Source organism: Pseudopodoces humilis, chromosome 1 (assembly GCF_049639895.1).
Source record: "Pseudopodoces humilis isolate 2021_Gansu_Grassland_sample_001 chromosome 1, ASM4963989v1, whole genome shotgun sequence".
Taxonomy (NCBI): domain Eukaryota; kingdom Metazoa; phylum Chordata; class Aves; order Passeriformes; family Paridae; genus Pseudopodoces; species Pseudopodoces humilis.
The window spans coordinates 1,461,232-1,481,156 of record NC_142200.1 but is presented as its reverse complement, the minus strand read 5'-3'; the positions used below and the strand labels follow the sequence as shown (position 1 = coordinate 1,481,156).

The 19,925-nt window shown below is 50.2% G+C and overlaps 1 protein-coding gene across 1 annotated transcript; it reads right to left on the bottom strand.

Moving 5' to 3' along the window:
* Positions 1 to 11,340: 11,340 nt before the first annotated feature.
* LOC102102601 (lymphocyte antigen 6E) lies at positions 11,341 to 17,762 on the bottom strand. The gene is made up of 3 exons (XM_005516871.3): positions 17,632 to 17,762; positions 13,216 to 13,335; positions 11,341 to 12,117 (listed from the first exon to the last, which is right to left on the bottom strand). The coding sequence occupies exons 1-3, from the start codon at positions 17,681 to 17,683 to the stop codon at positions 11,909 to 11,911; spliced, it is 381 nt and encodes a 126-aa protein (XP_005516928.1). The 5' UTR covers positions 17,684 to 17,762; the 3' UTR covers positions 11,341 to 11,908.
* Between the last annotated feature and the right edge of the window lie 2,163 nt (positions 17,763 to 19,925).

Sequence of the window (19,925 nt, the reverse complement as noted above, 5' to 3'; positions counted from 1 at the left end):
AAATTAATACAACAATCCTCTCACTTCAGATTAGTTTGTTGTCATAAATAAAAGGAAAAGTTCAGCCAAATGTTTACTTCCAGTCTGGAAATCCTGTGTAAAACCCTGTCCTACCTCACCAGCTGAGGCAGTCTCAGGAGGGAAGCATCTTCATCAGACCTGCCTCACTTTCATCCAGCCTGGAAATCTCCAAATCCCACAGCCTCCCAGGCTGCCCAATTCCATTGCAAATCCTAAAATTCCCCATCTGCCTCCAGGGCAGAGTTTCAGGGACCAAGGGCTGCAGGCACTGAGAGCCTTCTTGTCTTAATTATTTTGAACTCTCCATATTCATTACTCTAATCAGCTCTTGGTGTATCTCCTATGAATCCCAAACTTCCAGAGCAAGCAGATGCAGGAGGGAAAGATGGGGTTGGATTTAAGGGTGGAGGGGTGCTGACATGACACTGTCATGGGCTGGTGTTAAGCTTTTGTTGGAAGAGGATTTAAAGATCATCCCATTCCAAACCTTTCCATGGGCAGGGACTTCTTCCACTATCCCAGGCTGCTCCAGACGCCATCCAGCCTGGCCTTGGTTACCTTCAGGGATGGGGAAGCCACAACAGCTCTAGGAATTCCATCCCAGCCCCTCACCGCCCTCACAGGGAAGGATTTCTTCCCAATATCCCATTTAACTGTACCTTATTCCTGTTTAAAGCCATTCCCTGTGTCCTGTCCCTCCACCCCTTTCCCAAAGTTCCTCTCCAGCTCTCCTGGAGCCCCTTGAGGCACTGGAAGAGGCTCTGAGGGCTCCCTGGAGCCTTCCCTTCTCCAGGCTGGACATTCCCAGCCCTCCCAGCCTGGCTCCGGAGCATCCAGCCCTTGGAGCATCTCCATGGCTTCCTCTGGACTCGCTCCAGCAGCTCCACGGGTCAGGGATGAGAGGCACTCACGGAAGCAGCAAGGATAGGTTACTCTGAGCACTGAACTGCTGCTGGGAAGATTCCAGGTGTTAAATCACCGTGAATTTCACCTCTGGGACATCACGGTCCCAACCTGGCATCACAGAAACCAAAATTCTCTGGAGCTGAGGGTCTTGTACCAGAAAGAGAGGAATTAAATGGGTATCTGTGCCCTTCTCCATCTCCTCCACTGATGAGGAATGTCTTTAAAGGTTAAAGAGAATGCTGGAAAAGCAAAGTGAAAAATAAAGGATGCCAAGCCTGATTCTAGCCTATCCCCATGAACAACAAGTCAGGAATCCAACCCTGCAGCTCTTTTAGAGCCATTTTCACTAAGGCACCACTCATTAGCTCATTAGTCACAGCAGCCTTATTCCTCCTAATTGATTTTACTATAATCCCCTACAATGCATGGCCAGGATCCAATGTGTCTCTGCCTGGCTTGAAAACCATTACACTGGCACTGCTTTGGAGACATTTCATCCCTCTCCCAAGCCTCTGGAGTGTGTAAAGGTCAGGAGATTCCCAAAACTGAGGTTATGGAAGGTGCCCTCAGGGAAAGGACATGTGTCCCCTTGGTGGGACAAGCCATAGGCTCAAAGGACCCAGCTGAGCAGAGCTGTGGCTCTCACACCTGGGAGCAGCTGGGTTTGACACAGATTGGAGCTGCAGATGGATGCAGGAAGTTTGGCAGCTCTCTCCACACTGGTTTTCACCTTGGCACTGAGCTGGGACAAAGGATCATGGAATGGTTTGGGTTGGATGGGACCTTCAAGATGATCTCATTCCAAGCCCCTCTCATGGGCAGTGACAACTTCCATTTGTCCCAGGTTAATCCAAGCCCTGTCCAACCTGGCCTTGAAGGGACGGGGCAGACACAGCTGCTTTAGGAATTCCAGGGCCTCACCACCCTCACAGCCAAGAATTCCTCCCCAATATCCCATCTATCCCTGCTCTCTGGCAGTGGGAAGCCATTCCCTGTGTCCTATCCCTCCATTCCTTATCCCACGTCCCTCTCCAGCTCTCTTGGAGCCCCTTCAGGCACTGGAAGGGGCTCTGAGGTCTCCCTGGAGCCTTCTGTTTTCCAGGCTGGACATTTCCAGCTCTCCCAGCCTGGCTCCAGAGCAGAGGGGCTCCAGCCCTTGGAGCATCTCCATGGCCTCCTCTGGACTCGCTCCAGCAGCTCCACGTCCTTGTGCTGAGGCCCTCTGAGCTGGATACAGAATCCAGGTGAGACCTAGAGGGAGTGGAGCAGAGGGAAGGAATCCCATCCCTGGACCTGCTGGTCACATTCTTTTTGATGCATCCCAGGGTTCTGTTGTTTCCTGGCTCAAACAGAGATCTGAGAGAATGTTATTAAAGCCAGAGCCAGGGCAGACAGGTCAGACCACCCCACAAAGGGCTCCTTAACTCTGCTGCTCATCCCAGATTGCCACCAGACCTCGCTGTGTCCCCCTCTCAGTCCCAGCCATGTGTTGTGAGCTGCTCCTTGGATGTTCCCCAGAACAAGAAGGCAGGAACAAGATGATTTATTTTTATAAGGAGTCCTGTTCCCTCCAGATAATCATTCACCTGCCTTTTTATTTTTTTTCCCAACCTGTTTTTCTCCCTCTCTGAATTCCATGCAGGTACCTGTTATCTCCAGGTTATTATTTATATTAACCTCTGTGTGGCTCTTAACTCTTTCTGGGTGAGACCTTCACATCCATCGCTTCCCTGGCCAGTGGCCAGCACATGGATACAGCAGCAATCCCATGGGGGAATCTTAGGGGCTTTAATAATTCCTAAAGTGTGGCTATGATGTGCATAGAAAGGATTGATCATATATTTATAACTAGTGGGAATTTTAATTCCTTCCCTATCAATTCTTTTCTCGCTCTCTTTTGTTCTTTCTGCTTCCAAGCTGAGAAATTCTCCCTTCCCATCAACTCTGACTGAGGCAGCAATCACTTATTTGGAGATGATTTGCTCCATCCAGCCTTCCCAAGGCATTGTTAATGATGCAGGAATGTAAATCACTTGCTCAGTGTAGCTGTCACCTGCCTTAATTATCCCCTGCCTTCATTCCCGACTTAATCCAAGGAACAAGAGATACTTTCCTACCTGAGTCACTTCTCGCTGACCCAGAAGGGAAGAACAAGGACAACACGTGTAAAACACTAAATAACCCAACTGAAAAGTACCAGCTTTGCCTCCAGGCCCTTTTCATCTCCCTCTAATCCTGCAGAGCTTGGCATTGGAGCTGGAAATATCCACATTTTTGGCTGCTGGGAGCTGCCCAAACCAGTAGAAAACTTAAATGAAGATTCCCTTGCCCAGGTGAGAGGCTCACTGTGTCCTGCACCAAAAACAGCCCAGGTACGGCCTCCAGATGCTTGAAGATTTCAGGAACGTGTTTCTGATCCCAAACTTTGTGACCCCCAGACCATTTCTCCCTGGGAAAGGAGAGGAAAACCACACTTCTCCTATGAGGAAAGGCTGAATTGGGATTTTTCTGCCTGGAGAAGAAAAGTCTCTGAGGAGAACTTAGAGCACTTTCCAGTGCCTAAGAGAAGAGCTGGAGAGGGACTTTGGATAAGGGCCTGGAGTGGCAGGACAAGAGGGAATGGCTTCACAATAAAAGAAGGCAGTTGGGAATGTGAGGCATGTTCCAGATGTCTGGAAAAGGTCTTATCCACTCCCAGCTGATCAGGCTGTTACCAAATGCCCACAACAACACCACCTGTCCTGATCTACCCCCTCTCCCTGCCCAACCAGAGCCCAGCCACGGCAGAACTCAGATCTCAGAGCTATCCCACCACGTCCCTGTGATCCAAACATTTCATTTGGTTTGGAAGACGGATTTAACCCCAGGCAACACGAGGAGTTATGAGAGATGGAATTTTTCAGCCTGTGAAACAGGCTGGGAAGGGAGGGCTCAGGGGGCCCCATAGCATCTGCCACGGAAAAGGGTCAAAGAGAGGTGTGCGATGGATTCATTCCTGGTCCACAGGTTCCAAATGAAGTCCTTTCTCCATCATTGTAACTTTTCTCTAAAAAGTCCTTTTTCTGTTTCTTTGTTTCTGCTACAACTCTTCTGTATTTTTCTTTTTATTCTTGGATTTCTCAGCCTCTTTTGGACTGAATTCTTTTGGGGTCCTCCCTGGTGGGGAGCCCTGCTTATCTCAGTTCTTCTGATTAGAAGAAAATTCCCGAGCTCGTTAGAATCTTGTTTCTCGTGTTTATTAACAGGTGATCACAAAACTTAACAGGTCTCTCCAGGCTGGCTACACAAGGTTAATCTTTGCAATTTGGTACATTTCTTTCTTCTGATGGTATAAACAAGGCCTTGTGGCACACTTCGTGTCTGATGCACAAAATGGCCCCGAAATACGCAGTTCTTTTATCTTTATACCTATTTTTACCCAATTAACAGTAGACATGTATATTATTTTTCTTAATGACCCAATGACCCATCACCTCTGTGATGCACTGTGGCATTCTCTATCCAATCACTTACTATTACCCAAAAACTTCTAGGAGAAGAGCATGAAGAAGAAAGAAGAAGGGACAAGGGACGACACCCTAAATCCTCCATCTTGTCTCCTGTTCTCTAAACTAACTTTTTCACCCAGTGATTTAAAAATACTTTCTAATCTACACACTTACTCTTTTAGCTTTTTCTATCTAACTTTAACATTTGTTTTCATGTTTCACCATGAAAACATGCTCATGAATTTCATATTATATGAAATTCAGTGTTTTTCTAGATCTTATAACTAAGTATCAGAAACAAGGGCACAAACTCTGTATTCCAGACTCCAACAATCATGTCCCTTAGGAGAAGGGGCTTGTGGTCCTGGAATGCACTCCCATCCCAGTCCATCCCAAGGGAACGCACTGGCAGAACTGGGCCCTGCCACTGCCACCTCCTGACAAGAGAAGAAAATGCAAATCCCTCCTCCCAGCCCATTTCCCAAGGAAGAACTATTCAGGATAATATCAGTATTTTTGAATTTTCACTGTTCCAAAAATTCGTGGTTTAATAATTGCTTTAATAATTGGTTTAATAATTCCAACCAGCTTGAGGACAAGAAACCTCCAGGTGAAAATAAAATAAGGAGAAAAATCCAGTTTATCTAAATTGCCTTGAAAAACCCAGGAGCTGAATTCCAATAGGAGTAGCTCCACCTTGTCCTTACAAAGAACCTGAGTGGCCACATACAAGGTGCCACCATCCTTTATCTACCGAGTGAACTGAAGGATTTTTTGGCATCTTTCCTTCCATGGTTTGGTGCTAAATGGGTGCTGCTGCTCCTGGAACCAGCAGGTTTTACTGGTCTGAGCTCAGGTGGCTCAGCCTCTGGAGCAACAACGGGTGAGTGAATCGCCACCATCTGAGCAACGAGAGATGGAATCTGAGCCAGGAGCACCTGTGGCAAACACCTGTTTTAGCTCTGGGTGACAAAGTGTGACAAAAATCCGTGTGAAATTCAATCCACCCTGTTGTTGGTGTTAACTGGAGTGGAGCAGAGAGCACAAGGCTACTCACACCTCTCCCCCCATGACTTTGGTACTTTTCCGTGCAGCTTTAACTCCCATGCAAAGAACAAGTCATTAATCCCAGCTCAGGTGGCCGAGTGTTCCCTGTATCCCAGGAAAGGTCAGATCACGGAGACCCAGGCACGTTGTGCGACATCCAAAATCTCTTTTCCTTGGGAGATGAGAAGCAGGAAGGTTGGAACATGTTCCCACAGCCACATATAAAGCACCTCCCATCTTTCCAGCCTCCTGCAGCCTCCAGGAGTTCCCACAGTCTCTCAAAGTCCATGGAATGGGGAGAAAAGGAAGCAGGAGGAAAGGAGGTGGAGAGGGTCAGCGCTGGCAGGAAGGTGGAGCTCCTGATTCAGCCTCTTTTTTTGTTTTGTTTTCCTTTAGCACCACTCCAATTTTAAATTCCAAACTCCCTTCCTACACGCCTTTCTTGACTCCTCCACGTCAAAGCTCCCAAATGAATCAGCTTATTAGAGACTCCTCTTCAGTTCCAGAGCTTTTTCCTCCCCCAAAACCTGTGTTTGCCCCTGATAGAGAGGAGCCCTGTCCAGAGAGACAGCAAAGGGCAGGACATAAACCCTCTAGTCTGCCCTCAGGAGATCCCATCAGGAATACTGTATCCAGGTCTGGAGTCATATGCACATGGATGGCAGGAACCTACTGGAGCAAGTCCAGAGGAGGCCATGGAGATGCTCCAAGGGCTGGAGCCCCTCTGCTCTGGAGCCAGGCTGGGAGAGCTGGGAATGTCCAGCTGGGAGAAATGAAGGTTCCTGGGAGGCCTTAGAGCCCCTTCCAGTGCCTAAAGGGGCTCCAGGAAAGTTGGAGAGGGATTTGGGACAAGGCATGGAGGAACAGGACAAAGGGCAATGGCTTCCCACTGCCAGAGGGCAGGGATAGATGGGATATTGGGAAGGAATTCTTCCCTGGGAGGGTGGTGAAGCACAGGCTTCCCAGAGAAGCTGTGTCTGCCCCAGGATCCATGGAGGTGTCCAAGGCCAAGTTGGATGGGGTTTGTAGCAGCCTGGGATAGTGGAAGGTGTCCCTGCCTATGGAAAGGGGTTGGAATGAGATTATCTTGAAGGTCCCTTTCCACACAAACCATTCCAGGATCCTGTGATGGAAAGGCCGGAATTCTCCCACCTCGGCCCCGTTTGGTGTCTCCCATGCTGGGATGATCAGGACAACCTTGGGATGCCAGTGAGGAACATCTGAAGAGGAAACAGGAAGTGTGTCACCATTTCCCTTGACTTTCCAAACAGCTGAAATACGGAAAAGCCCATCCTGGGCCTATGCAGAGACGGGCAGATCCCTAGGGAACAGCAGGAGCTGGGACAATGTGAGGAGAAATGGGAACACCAGGCAGGAGGGACGTGCAGGTTTCTTCCGTGACTCCTGGCTGTGCAATATCTCCCCCCCTAGTCCCCAAAATATTCCCTGCCACCACTGGAGCCCTCCTATCCCAAAAAACACTTGCAAATCAGGCTGCAAAATATGGATTGCAGTGGAAATCATAGTCCAGCCCAGAATTATCCAGAGGAAAGGAATGAAACTCCTGAGCCCATCGCTGCCATTCCGCATTTGTCTTACATTCCCTGGGAAATAAAATCCCTTCTCCCACGGGATCCAGCTGGGATCCCCATAGAAATCTTTAAACAAAAATTAGAATGAGGTAACTTTGCAGAGACAGGGGGGGGAAACTCCAGAGCACCCAGCCCTGTGTCCATGTGTCCGTGTGTGCATCCGTCTGGAGGCAGGAGCAGGGCTGCATCCCTGGGAGTGCAGGAAGAGGAGCAGCTGCCCACAGACACCCACACAGGGCCGTTCTGTGCCCAAAATAGCCACCCTCTCCCAAAAGGAAGAGTGTTGCTCCAAGGCCAAATCCCATCTCCATTCCCAGCAGGGTCACGGGCAAGTCAAGGATATTTATGAGCTATTGAAGGCAAAGACAATCCCTTTCTTTATCCATCCTCAGGAAGAGATTCCAATGGCCTTGAGAAGAAAAGTAGGAATTTAACCCTCCTTTAGTCCCTAAATTCGGTCTGTGCTTTTATCCAGCCCACAAGCTGCAGCCCTGAGCTTGGAATACAATCCAGGCATTTTCCTTCCACACAAACAAAGAGTTAACATCTGGGACATCTGCAGAACCACTCAAAAATCTCCTTCCAAGTGTATTTTTTTTATTAATTCCATATATTCTTTATTAGAGTATAAGAAACAAGATGGAACATACACTTCACTTATACTTAGGTTAATATATTTAAAGGGATGGATTCTTCTTTATCCTGCTTATCCCGTTACAATAAAGATAATACACAGTTACAAATCTCACAGATAGGGATTAGTAAAATCAACATTTCAGGGAAACCACCTCGGATCATCCAACAAAGCTGAAATAAAATGTCCCAACATTTATTTCATTTTTTTTTTTCCTGCAACATTTTATTGGCTTCACACATTTTCATCTGATGAAACAGGATTAGGGATGGGAAAAAAGTGCTCCCATGGAAAATGCTGGAATTGGGAAGCCTCTTAAGTCTTTTTATTTCTCGATTTCCACAATCAGAGCAAAGCTGGACAAATTAAAACCTTCAATCTGTCTCTGCTGATGATGACTCCCTGCTTTGGGTGCAATTATTTGGTTTGAGGCAGCTCACCCGCCTTGATTCTGGAGATTCAGACTTCAAAGTTCCTCCACCAAGTCTGGCAAAAGCCAGTAGGTGGCAGGACCAACCCAGGCCTTCGCTTCCCTGGGCACCATGGGCATTCCCAAAATGCAAAACCGGGCGTTTTTGTTCCCACTCCCGTTCAGCAGCCTCTGAGAGGGGTGAAATAACTCCTTCAGGATCAAGGATCCAGAGCCTGCTTCATCCCAAACAGCTGAGACCAACCGGAGCAAGGGAAAGGGCCCTAAACCTCCAGGCATCCAGATGTGCACCACATCTGCTTTGTCCAGAGGGCACGGATCCCATAACTCATCCCACGGACACACAGACACCCCCACCAGAACTTCCCACAGGGGTGGTGGGGCCAGAGCCTCCTTTTTGTGTGGCAAATAAAGTCCCCAGGAGACAAATCCCTTCAAAAAAACCCCAACTTGAGCAAATCAACACCAATCCAGGACATCCTTGGAGCAGCAAAGTGGATCCTTGGAGCAATAATTAAGCAACCTGTAACTGGTTCTGCTGGAGCAAGGGAGTCACATCAGGTTTGTGGTTTCCAAAAGAAATTTTTCCCTTAAAGAAAAAAACAAAACAAAACAATTCTCAAAGCCAGCTGGAAGAACTGTGCTCAGTTTGAAGTCCTTCCCTTGGGCAAACAGCAAACCCCCAGATTCTGGGTGGGAAGTGCTGAAGCCACAATGGATTTTGAGCATTTTTATAGACAATCCACAAAAATCCGAGCCCTTGGTGGGGTAGTGGGAGATGGCAGCAGCTGCTGGTGAATTACAGCCATTCTCAGGATGGAAGCACTGAAACCATTTTCTCAGGAACACGCTCCAAAGTGGGCAGGTATTTCACTTTAGCTCTGAATTTCCAGTAAAAACTCTCCCGGGGTGTTTTATGCTTCTAGGGAGCCAAACCTCCTCCCCTCATAATCTCTTGTCTTGTCAGAACAGGTGAATATCTGAGTTTTCTGCTCAGACTTTGACCTCTTAATTCCACAATCCACAGAAACACATCCAAAGCACTTCAGGGCTCTCCCGCCACGACCCTCAAATTCCAAATCCAGCATTTGGTTTAACAACCCACCACTCTGAACACTTCACAAACCCCATGATTTTCTTATTTATTGTCTCATTAATGGTTTTCATTACTTCACCTGCCCATTTTTAGGCCTGGGTTTTACAACAGACGAGGTTCTCACCGGATTTGTCATTCTGGGGATTTGGGGGGGGAAAATCTAAACCTAGAGTAGGACCAGGAATAGTGAGAGCTGGCATGACTGATTAGAAAGTGCTCGGGATTCAGCTGTGATGAGCTGTCACCCCCCTCCCTCTCTCAAACACACATGGATCTATCCAAGAGATATCTGCCAGGAAAGGAAATACTGAAAATATCCCTTTTTCCATATTCTAGATTAGAGCACATGGGAAGGAAGAGACAAAAATGAGAGCGAGAGCGAAAAACAAATCTCCATGCGAAATTTATCCAACCAACCCTCAGCTCGTTCCCCTGGCAATTCCATGAATATAATTTGTTATAAATTGGGACAAGCAGCCTCTGGATGCTCCTCCCATGAGCCTTTGCTCCCTGGCACAACCAAATCCTTGGCACTGGCCAAGGAATGCAGAGAAAGGAAGGAAATGGCCCTTGGAGGTGACAACCATGTCTTCAGCCCATGGGGTTGTTCCATGTGGCATCGTCAGGTTTGTCACAAAAGCATGGATGGACATCAGGACACAGCTGATGGCTTTGAAGTTCAGCTCTTTGCTAAAGGTAATCCGAGTCCCAAACCAACCCCAAAACCTTTTCCCAGGTGGCCAGAAAAGACAGAGCCCCCTAAATTCAATGCAGAGTGCTCTGGGTGCCACCTCGGTGTCACAGCAAGTGCTGAGGGACAAATGAACCCAAAAAACGAGGTTTTGAACCCTTTTGGGAGGAAGGCTGAGGCATAGGGAAGCTGGGGAGTATTCATCTCAGTTTAGGAAGTTTTCCCCCAGTTTTCCCTGTGCTCTCACGTGCATAGAAGAGGTTTGTGGGGCACCTCAGGCCCCAAGGTCCCAGGAGGATGCATTATCCAAAGGAAGGCACATCCAAGGACCAACACAAGTGATGCATTCTTCCCAAATTAACCAGTAAATTGCAGATCACAGCCCACTGACCCATCCCTCCTTTTGGAAAAGCTGTCATTAACATCTGTGTCACTTAAATTAAAAGAGGGGAAGAAGGGAGGGGGGGAAAAAAAACCCCATAAAACCACTTTTGTTACCAGTATTTCCATACAACTGCAACCACCTTTCATTTATCACTCCTTGAAGAGGGGACAGAGGTGGAACTGAAGGTTTGTGGAGCTTTTGTTTGGGTTTTGACACAGAATAGGAGAAGCAGGTACAAGGCAAGGCTAAAATTTGCCAACACCTGGGTTTTGCTGCTAGAAAAAGAAAAAAGCCCAGTGGACCTCTGATCAATCAGTGGAAGTGACAAAAGCTTGAATTGGGCAGTTTAAGGCTGAATTTTGGCTTGGCTTGTGTCGAGCAGGTCCACAGGCAAGCAGAGTAGGCAGGACAGATGACACAGAGAGGGCAGGAGGACACATCTCCCGTGGGACAGATGAGAACTTCTGGGGAAAACACTGCCAAAACACCTGGGAAGATCCTGGGAGCTGAGGGAACAGCAGATGTGGAAGGTTGGGTGGTGAAGTCACCTCCAGCAGTCCATCAGGTGTTGAAGGCTGGACCTAAAGATCTGGGTATTGACATCTTCTCCCCTGACTTCACCGAATTTCTCAGACCTGTTGCCCACGGTCGTTCAGGTACCGCCGTTGTGGTGGTCACCATGACAAGTCCAGAGTGGGGAAACTGAGGCACAAAGTCTTTATAAAAATGCAGATTCACTTCAGAGTCCTGCTGCCAGGGTAATTGCTCCGTTAAAGTTGACTCAGACCCCAAAACCTGGGATTTATCACTAAAATGCACCTGGAAAAAGTCATTCCCGAGGGAGGCGGAACAAGCTGGCCCAGAGGTTTTTTATCAGGAAGGACAGCAACAGGGAGGAGATGGATTTGCTGCTCACAGCTGGAAAAGATGTGGAGATGAAGCACCCAAAAGCTCTAGAGGGTGAGGGACCCTCGTGCTGGGTACAATATTGGGATTTTCCATCAAAGAGTTCCTAATCCCTGGAGCAAGGAAACACACACACGTCCCATCTCAGGTAACAACAGGAGCAAGTTTATTCAGGTCTGGCACTTACAGAACTTGGAAGGACAAGGTACACGGCATTGGTTTTCCAGAAAAGTCAGCCCAGGATCAGAGGAAACGAGACTATTTTATAAAAAGAGACTGCAGCTGTGAGGGGCCAGGAATGTGTCTCCCTTTGGATCCTGCATTCCCACTGCCTGTGCCACCCATGTGCTGGAGCAGACCTGGTGGTGCTTGGGGTGAATTTGTTCTCAGCGAGTCCCAGCCTGGTTTTAACCAACCTTAGAAATGAGGGGGGGGGGGTGGGTAGATTATTAATAGGTAGAAAAAGCAGAAACCCTTCAAAAATTATCCACCTTGGCCAAGGAGGAGCGAGAGTGCAGTGGGAGACGTCCACAGGAGGAGGAGAACAGCTTGGCCAAACCGCTCAGGTCTCCAATTCTTGGAAGAGCAAAAAGTCTGGGAAACAATCACCTTGGAAGCCTGCTGAGAAGTAGAGGATCTCCTTGCAGACAGCAACAGAGAAGATATTGGCTAACGAGACCCGTGGGAGGCGGCTCTTCCTCGGGCAGCCCCATCACTGGCGAGCCTGGAGGACGTAGATGAAGCTGACGAGAATTCCCAAGGCCAGGATGGCGTAACTGGCTCGGACGCTGCTGGAACCGCTGATGTTGCAGAGGAAGGAGTCGCAGCAGTAAACGGAGGCGGCCGCTATTCCCAGGTTGATCCCGGCGCTGGGGCAGATGGGAGAGCATCCCTTCGAGATGGACTGGCCGGATTTGCCGCCTGGATTTGGGGTGGGGTGGAGAGGAAGGAAAAGAGACAGGTTTAGAACGGGTTTTTTTTGGGTTTCTGATCACCTGCTCTGCAAAGGATTTTCAGCGCTGGAAGAGCTGGGGCAGCGCAGGCGGCACAGGGAGGATGAAGTGCTCCAGAGGGGATGAAGTGGTTCTCGGAGACAGGAATGCCAGCCAGCCCATCTTATCTAGAATCACCCATGATAAGCTCGAACAAACACCCCGGAGACCACACAACTCCCCAGGGACCCTTTGGATCAGCCAACGTTCAGCTGCAACAGCTCCGGTGAGGAATCCCAAAAATCCCTCTTGAGCTTCGCTCTGGGGCTCCTCAAGGGAGACAGGGAGCACTGGGGAGACACTTGGGAGCCAAGTCTGCATTTCCAGAGAGGCACAGCCCACATTAGGAGGCAGGAAAGAAGAAACCATTAGCACTGGGCTATGAAGGGAAGTTTATAAAAGCTCCCAGTCTCTGTTTGTGCACATCTGACCCACCCACGCTGCAGACTCAGGCATGAAATTCCCCCTCCTCTCCCTGCCAGGGAGAGCCAGGATGGGCTCTGGTTCCTGCAAAGGCGCCAGAAGATCTGCCAGGGCATCCTGCCTCCCTCAGAGCAGCAGCTGGGAAGGACAGAACTCCCCAAATCTCTCCAGGCACTCAGGAAGGAAAACTGCAACCCTCCCTTCCTGCCTTGTCCACGGAAAGTGAAGCAAAGGTGGGACTCAGGGACGAAGAACCCAAACAGGAGGCAAAAAAATCAGCAGGAATAGCAACCCTGGAGCTTCCCACACAAGGAGCCTGCAGCATCCTCCACGCTTTCACTTATTCATCAGCAAACTCCCCGCCCCCAGCCTGAAATTCCCCCCGGACTCGCGGGCATCGGTGCAGGCACGTGGGCTTTAACGTGACTCCTCCTGGCAGCGCGTCCCTCCTAAGAATTCCTGTGGGATGGTCCGACACTCAGTTGCTAAGCAGAACTTTCCCTTTTTTTCCCCCAGCCAGAAGGCGGCAAAGCCTCGCTGCAGCTCAGCAGGTGACCCAGGAGAGAAGCCAAGAGGGGCAGGAGGAGGTGCTGTCACCACTCACCGAGTCCCACTCCGACATACGTTGTCACGCAGTGGTTTTCATTCTCTCCACACTTGACAGGCTTCAGGCAGGCCCAGTTGGAGGAGGCATCCGAGCAGGAAAAGCAGACGAGTGTGTGGGCTGCAAGAGAAAGGCAAAGCTCGTTTAGGCGCTGGTGGGAAGATGTCCTCACTTGGAGGTCCCCACCTCTGTCCCACGGGACGTCTCGCGTCTGCCCACAGCCACACTTTCAGTTTTGAAACTGCTTTGAAACCTGAAATAGGGGATTTTTTTTTTTTCCCCCAAAAAAAAACTGGCCAAGCAAAGGGTTCAAGCCTCAGGGAGGCATTTCAATCTCTTATCAGCTAAAGCTGATACAACCACAGCCTGGCACTTTCTGTCACCACCCTGTTTGCACCAAGAATGTGTCTGAGATACAGCTGCCAACTTGAAACCAAACTCCAGAGGTGAATTTTTGAGGTTTGGGCTCGTTCAGCTCAGCTACCATGGACATGGTGCCCCTGCCTGGGACAGGGGGTTGGAACTGGGTGATCTTTAGGTCCCTCCCAAGTGAAACCATTCTGATTTTATGATTCTGTGACACTGATGGGAAACGCTCCAGGTGTGACCATGGGTTCAAATTTTACATGACCTGACTTTGGGCACCAAGATCAGGCCATGTTTGAGCCAGAGCATGTGGTGGAAATGATTTTTCAGCTGCAGAAAGCTCAAGACCTGCAAAACTGTCAGGTCCCCTAAAATTACAGAATCAGGGAATCATTTCAGGGAAAGACCTCTAAGATCTTTGAACCCAACCATTAACCCAGCACTGCCAACTTCACCACTAAACTAAATCTTTAGGCAACACAGCTGCACAATTTTGTGAACACTTCCAGGGATGGTGATTCCACCACTGCTCCAAAATTTGACCAGTGAAGAAATTTTTCCTCATTTCCAAACTAAACCTCCCCTGGAGCAACCTGAGGCCATTTATGGCTTATCCTACAGCAGCAGGATGGATTAGCTGGCTCCTATCCTACATCCCTCACAAAGAGGAATGACTGGAAAAAAGCATTTGGGGTGGGAAATGGTTGTGGAGACAGCCTGGACCAGAGACTCAGCAGGGCCACGGGCACTTTGATCTCTGCGTTTTACATACAAGAGCATCGCATCCACGCTGCAGTTGCTGACCTACATATGCAGACAGACCAGGCCTGTTCCCAATGTTCCATGGACTCGGGATTTTGGAGCTCCCAGGCAGCCCTTCCACGAGGCACTGCCTTTCCCTTTCTGTTTTTACAGGATGCAGAACAGAGCAGGGGCTGATTCAGGGTGGGAAGTGTGAGGCAGCCCCATCCCTGTTCCCACCTCCTTCAGCCACAAATCAAAGAATCATGGAATGGTTTGGGTTGGGAGTTTCAGGATCGATCAGTTCCACTCCCTGCCATGGGCATGGACACCTTCCACTCTTCCAGGTTGCTCCAAGCTCCGTCCAGCCTGGCCCTTGGACAATTCCAGGGATCCAAGGGCAGCCACAGCTTCTCTGGTAAACCTGTGCCAGGGCCTCCCCACCCTCACAGGGAAGAATTCCTTCCTAATATCCAACCTAAACCTACTCTCTTTCAGTTTGAAGCCATTCCTGCTCATCCTATCCCTGTAAAAAAAACCCTCTCCAGCTTTCTTGCTTTCTTTCTTCCCCCTTGGACTATTTTCCTAAGGAAGTGAAGCCCTGGGAGAGCTCCCTGAGGCTCAGCAGTTTCTGACATGGATATTTTGAACGATTCTTTTTTGGACAAATATTGCTCAGCATCTGTCCCACTCTGCCATAGGACTGCACATCTCAAGGTTCTTCTCATTCCTGTTTCTCTCAGGAAAATAAAAGGTTTCTACAAGAAAAATCAGAGAAAAAAAATAACAATCGCTCTCAGAGGAGTGACTTTTGAGCAGCCACAGCTGAGGAGGGGAAAGAAAACAAAATACAATCTCAGAGAAACAGATTAAAGTAGGTTAGTGGGAGATCCTGAATGTCACAGCAGAGCAGCCAAATCTCTGCTTTGGAGTGGAAGCCAACACCACAACCCCCCAAGCAGGAATTTCCTGGACTGGCTCACGCATCCTCCGAGGATCCTTACCCTGATCTTACAGGGTTACCTGAGCACACCAAGGCAGCCACCACAACCCACAGCACCGGGATGACAGGGCCACCAGCTGAGTCAAAACCTCCAGGAGAGGCTCCTCAGTGGATCTCTGCATTTAGGAGACGAGGAGGAGGATGGGACCAGCCACTGAGTCATTGCCCCTCGCTCCCCAACTCCATGTGGGACCTCGGAGTGAAGCCCAGCTCTGCTCCCAAGTCTGACCTGTCCCAAACTCTTCACCTCCCAACCACCCCGAGGAGGCAAACTGACTCATCCCGGGAATCTTCAGCAATCAGGAATGAAATGGATTACAGGCTTCCTGTGGGCATTCTGGCAGGACAGATGTCCCCATATGTAATTGCTCGCTGCACCGAAGGCACGAGTGGTGCAATGCTGTTCATTAAAGGTTCCAGGAGCAAACACACCAGAAATCTTTGGACATGACATAAAAGTGCTGTTGGGCATGAAATTCTCCGCCACGTGACTCCATCCCTGCTCCTGCCTCTGCATCTCCTACCTGTCCCCGTGTTTGTCATTGTCACACCTACCCATTACCCCCCGTCTTACCAGAAAATATCCTTCCAGGAGAGTTTAAGAAAGGAAATATTCACTTTCTGCCCCCCAAAAACCACCCACTGCAGAGTTATGAGAGGTTAAACAGGATGAGTGATTAAGACAAACGGCACAAGAGGGGTGGCAGAATTAATTTCATGCAGCCGTAGATGGAGCAAAGAGTTGGAGCTCAAGGTTACAAGAAAAGAAAAAAAAAAAAAGTGGGGGGAAAAAAACCCCAAGGCTGAACAATGCAAAAGAAAAGCCTTGTTTGCACCTGTGGAAGAATTAATGTGTTTATTTGTTTGCTGCTTGGCTTCTCGGAGGAACAAAGAGCTTCCAAAACAGAGCAGGGCATTTGGGGGAATTCCTTCAGATAAGGGGTTGAATAATTTCTGCAAAGACAGGGAAAAAAAACCGCCTTTAAAAGCTCACTCTAGAGCTCGGCAGCACCAGGAAAATGCTGTTGTTGCTTTGGCAGCTTTTCCATTCAAGCCCCGATGCTGCTTTTCCATTCTCTTAGGCAAAATCCTTATCAAGATCCACAGGCACGATCTTTGAGCAGGGGGTAAAGCTCTTCTGTGAAATCACCCCGGACATGCTGGAACTGTTTGGGGATAAAACCACCTGCAACAAACCTTTTTGCCTGGATAAAAACTTACTTTTAAAGCTGAAAGGGTTGCGGTTTGTTGTTTTTTTTTTGGGGGGTGGGGGGGATGAAACCCTTAACTGCCTTGGCCTGGCCCGCCCATCCAGCTTGTGCTGGAACTGAGCACAAGCCAGCACAAGTCTCTGCCCGAGACTCAAGGCTACAATTGCCAGCTGCTTCCCGGATCCCGCTGGGAAGGGGGAATGGCAAGGGCAGCAAACAGCCACTTTCATCCCAGCGGTGCCCTCAGAAAACAAGAAGGGACCCTGCGTACTGAGCAGGGGCTGGGAGAGCTCAGAACTCTCCCCTTCGCTCTTTGTTTGGCTTCTCCAAGCAGCGACATATGGGAAAAATACGCGGTTTTGCACGGCCCCGAGGAGTTTGGATAGTGAGGAATAGGGTGGGTGGGGAAGGAGGGGGTGGCAGGCCCTGTGACTTGGGCAACTTGGCAGTTTAACACACACAGCAACAGGAACCGCGTTCTCGGCGGCCCCACAGGGCTTTGTCCCTTTGGGGTCATCGCGCCCCGCACCGGCCACCGCAGGCGGCCCCGAAGGATGCTCGGAGGGGGTAGCAGGAGCCAGAATCACCAGTGGCTCTGCCCTGACTTTGCTCCATCAGCCATTGCCGGGGCTGGGCTGCCTCTCCCCTCCACCCTCCTTCCTCTCGGCTGCATCTCAGCCCATCCCAGCGCCGTTATCCCGGCTGGCTGCGCCGAAAAAGAGGAGCGGAGCCGGCCCTGCTCCTTTGTTCGAGCTGCAACTGGGAAAAGCTCCAGGATATCCACCCGCGCAGCCGGAGATGCTCACCTATTCATACAGGCGGGGAAACCCCGAAGTTCCTGCTTCAGGAGGACACTGCTGCGAGGCAGGTCTTGGAGACATCCCCGCATCCCGCTCCGAACCATAACGCGGCTCAGCGCTGTGCCCAAAACCCCTTTTCAACCCTTATATCCCCTACAAACCTCCAACTTCCACAGCCTACCCTACCACACGCATCACTCCCCCAGCCCCCAATTAGTTCTCTAACGCAGGGCTGGCGAGGGACCGGGGGACCTGCGGGGGAAGCGATGGTGGCGGGGGCATCCCCTTCCCTTACCTCTCTCCACGCAGAGCACCGCGGCCAGCACAGCGAGCAGGAGCGCCTTCATGGTGCGGACGATGTGGACGGAGAAATGCGCAGGGCAGCTGGAGGAGCTCAGGGCTGGCGGCAGGGCCGGGCGCCGGGGGTGGGGAAAGGGCGGCGGCTCCGCCCCGCGGGCCGGGCCCGGTCCCCGCGCCGCCTCCCCCCTCCGCCTCCCCGGCCACGCCTGCTTTCGTTTCCCCGCTAGGGAGAACCGGGGCCGGGAAAGGGGCGGTGGGAAGAACGTGTCGGCATGGCAGCGGCTGGCCGAGGGGGAACAGAGCCAGCTTTCCCCTAGCCGTGCCCCAAGAGGCTTTTTCCAGCCCCCTTTCGGGTCCCCTCTGTTTCTCTGAAGGAAGAGACGGGAGTAGGGGGTTCCATGCTGGACGCAACTCGTCCAAGTCCAATTCAGGTTATTCTGGAATTCCGTGATTCTCTTGACTCCCTCTACCCACAGGACCTGCTGATTTCCTGCTTCCCTTCCCTCCTCCGTCCGTCTCCTCTCACAGATGCCCTGAGCGCACACACATCCTCCTCCACACCTTCCAAACGACCCTGTACACACACATTCCCTGTATCCAGGGCTCCCTGCATGGATCTCCTGCAGGCGAGGCTCCCCCAAATACAGAAACGGTCCCTGTATGCAACACCCCCTCCTCAGGTCTGACCCCTCTGCATGCACAGCTCCCACTCAAGATCCAAGCACATAAAGAACCAACTCTCCCATCTGTTGACCAGAACCTAAATTGGATTAGACATACAGGATTGCGAAGCTCAAAGAGCCCAGCAGCTGGGGTGGCATGGGACAGCCTGGGCTGCTTGGCAGGATGAGGCCTGACTGTAAATAAGTCCCCTGATGTTGGAGTGTCCCAAATTCAGTAGGTCCCGTGGAAATAACTAAATCCTCTAGGAAATGAGCTGCAGGAGGGGCAGTGGGGAAGGGCCCCTGTGAAACTGGCTGTCAGGAAAGCCTGGGAGTGGAGGATAAGGCTGGTGAGCCAACAGGAAACAAGCAGGCTTGACAAACTCTGTGCCACAGATGGGTTTAATTCTGCAGAGTCAGCATTTCTCGGCAAATGCATCTGTCAGGAGAAATTCCAGCTCCTGTCTTGTCAGAGGCATTCAGAGTACTCTGCTTGGGAAGCAAACCCATGCCTGCAAACCCCTGCTTCCCTTTTCTTTCCTGTGGCTCAGTTTTATTTGTCACTGCCAGGTATTCTAGCAGGAACTGACTTCTGAGAGAAGTTTCTGTGGTCTCCTATCTTCCACTGGAGCAGGCTTCTGGGACAAACCAAATACTCAAAAAATGGGAAGTTTCAGCTTTGTGGTAACTTGAGGAAATGTAATTCAGACACATTTACAAAAACCCTGTTTCATACAGGCCAATGAAGCAGATTTTGGTTGAATATTGGGAAGAAATTCTTCCCTGTGAGGGTGGGGAGGCCCTGGCACAGGGTGTCCAGAGAACCTCTGGCTGCCTAAAAATGTTCCAGGCCAGGTTGGATGGGGCTTGGAGCAACCAGGGATAGTGGAAAGTGTCCCTGCCCATGGCAGGGGGCTGGAGCTGCGTGGTCTTTAAGGTCTTTTCCAACCCAGATTTGGGATTTTATGATACACTCTCCTCATCCCCAAGAGAAGAGTACAAGGATCTACAGCTTCCTGGATTTCTCCCACACTTAAATTTAACATTACCAGCGCCATGTTTTTCCTGGAGAGGGCCTGTCTGCTGATAAGAAGGAAGAGAGACAACCTAAGAGCCACAGAGGTCACAGCCCAGCACGGGATCTGGAGTCATCCCGATACTGCTGGAATGGCTGGGCGGGAACAGCACTAATGACAGGATGCTGCGAAAGGAAGGTGTGACCAGAGCCACCAGGGACCAGTTTTCTGCGGTGAGAACTACACCAGGTAAGGAAGGAAGGCCTTCTGAAAACTCGATGATCCTTTTGGGTCCCTTCCAGCTCAGGATATTTTATATTCTATGGCCTAAGCTTATCTTGCACCTCCTTCCCCAAGGCTGTTGTGTGGGACAGACTGCAGAGCTCAACACAGCAACTCTGCTGGCAGAGATTTCTGTTCTAGTCCAGCCCACACTGCCCTGAGTGCTCCAGCCTCTTCTTGCAAGTTTGGAGGTCCCTGGAGGACTTTATTGAACCACTGGCTTCATATTGTGAGTGCAAGGCCAAAAAATAGTTCTTCACAAAAAAAGAAGGGTGAAGCAAGAGAGGCAGCAGGGGTAGAGTCCAGTGCCAGGAATGTGGCTTGTGCTG

Excerpts from the sequence above, each read along its gene's own strand:
- LOC102102601 (XM_005516871.3), bottom strand. The coding sequence starts at position 17,683 with ATGAAGGCGCTCCTGCTCGCTGTGCTGGCCGCGGTGCTCTGCGTGGAG. Across the intron at positions 13,336-17,631 it reads GGTGCTCTGCGTGGAGAGAG|CCCACACACTCGTCTGCTTT; the intron begins GTAAGGGAAGGG and ends TTTCTCTTGCAG. Across the intron at positions 12,118-13,215 it reads GTATGTCGGAGTGGGACTCG|GCGGCAAATCCGGCCAGTCC; the intron begins GTGAGTGGTGAC and ends CCCCAAATCCAG.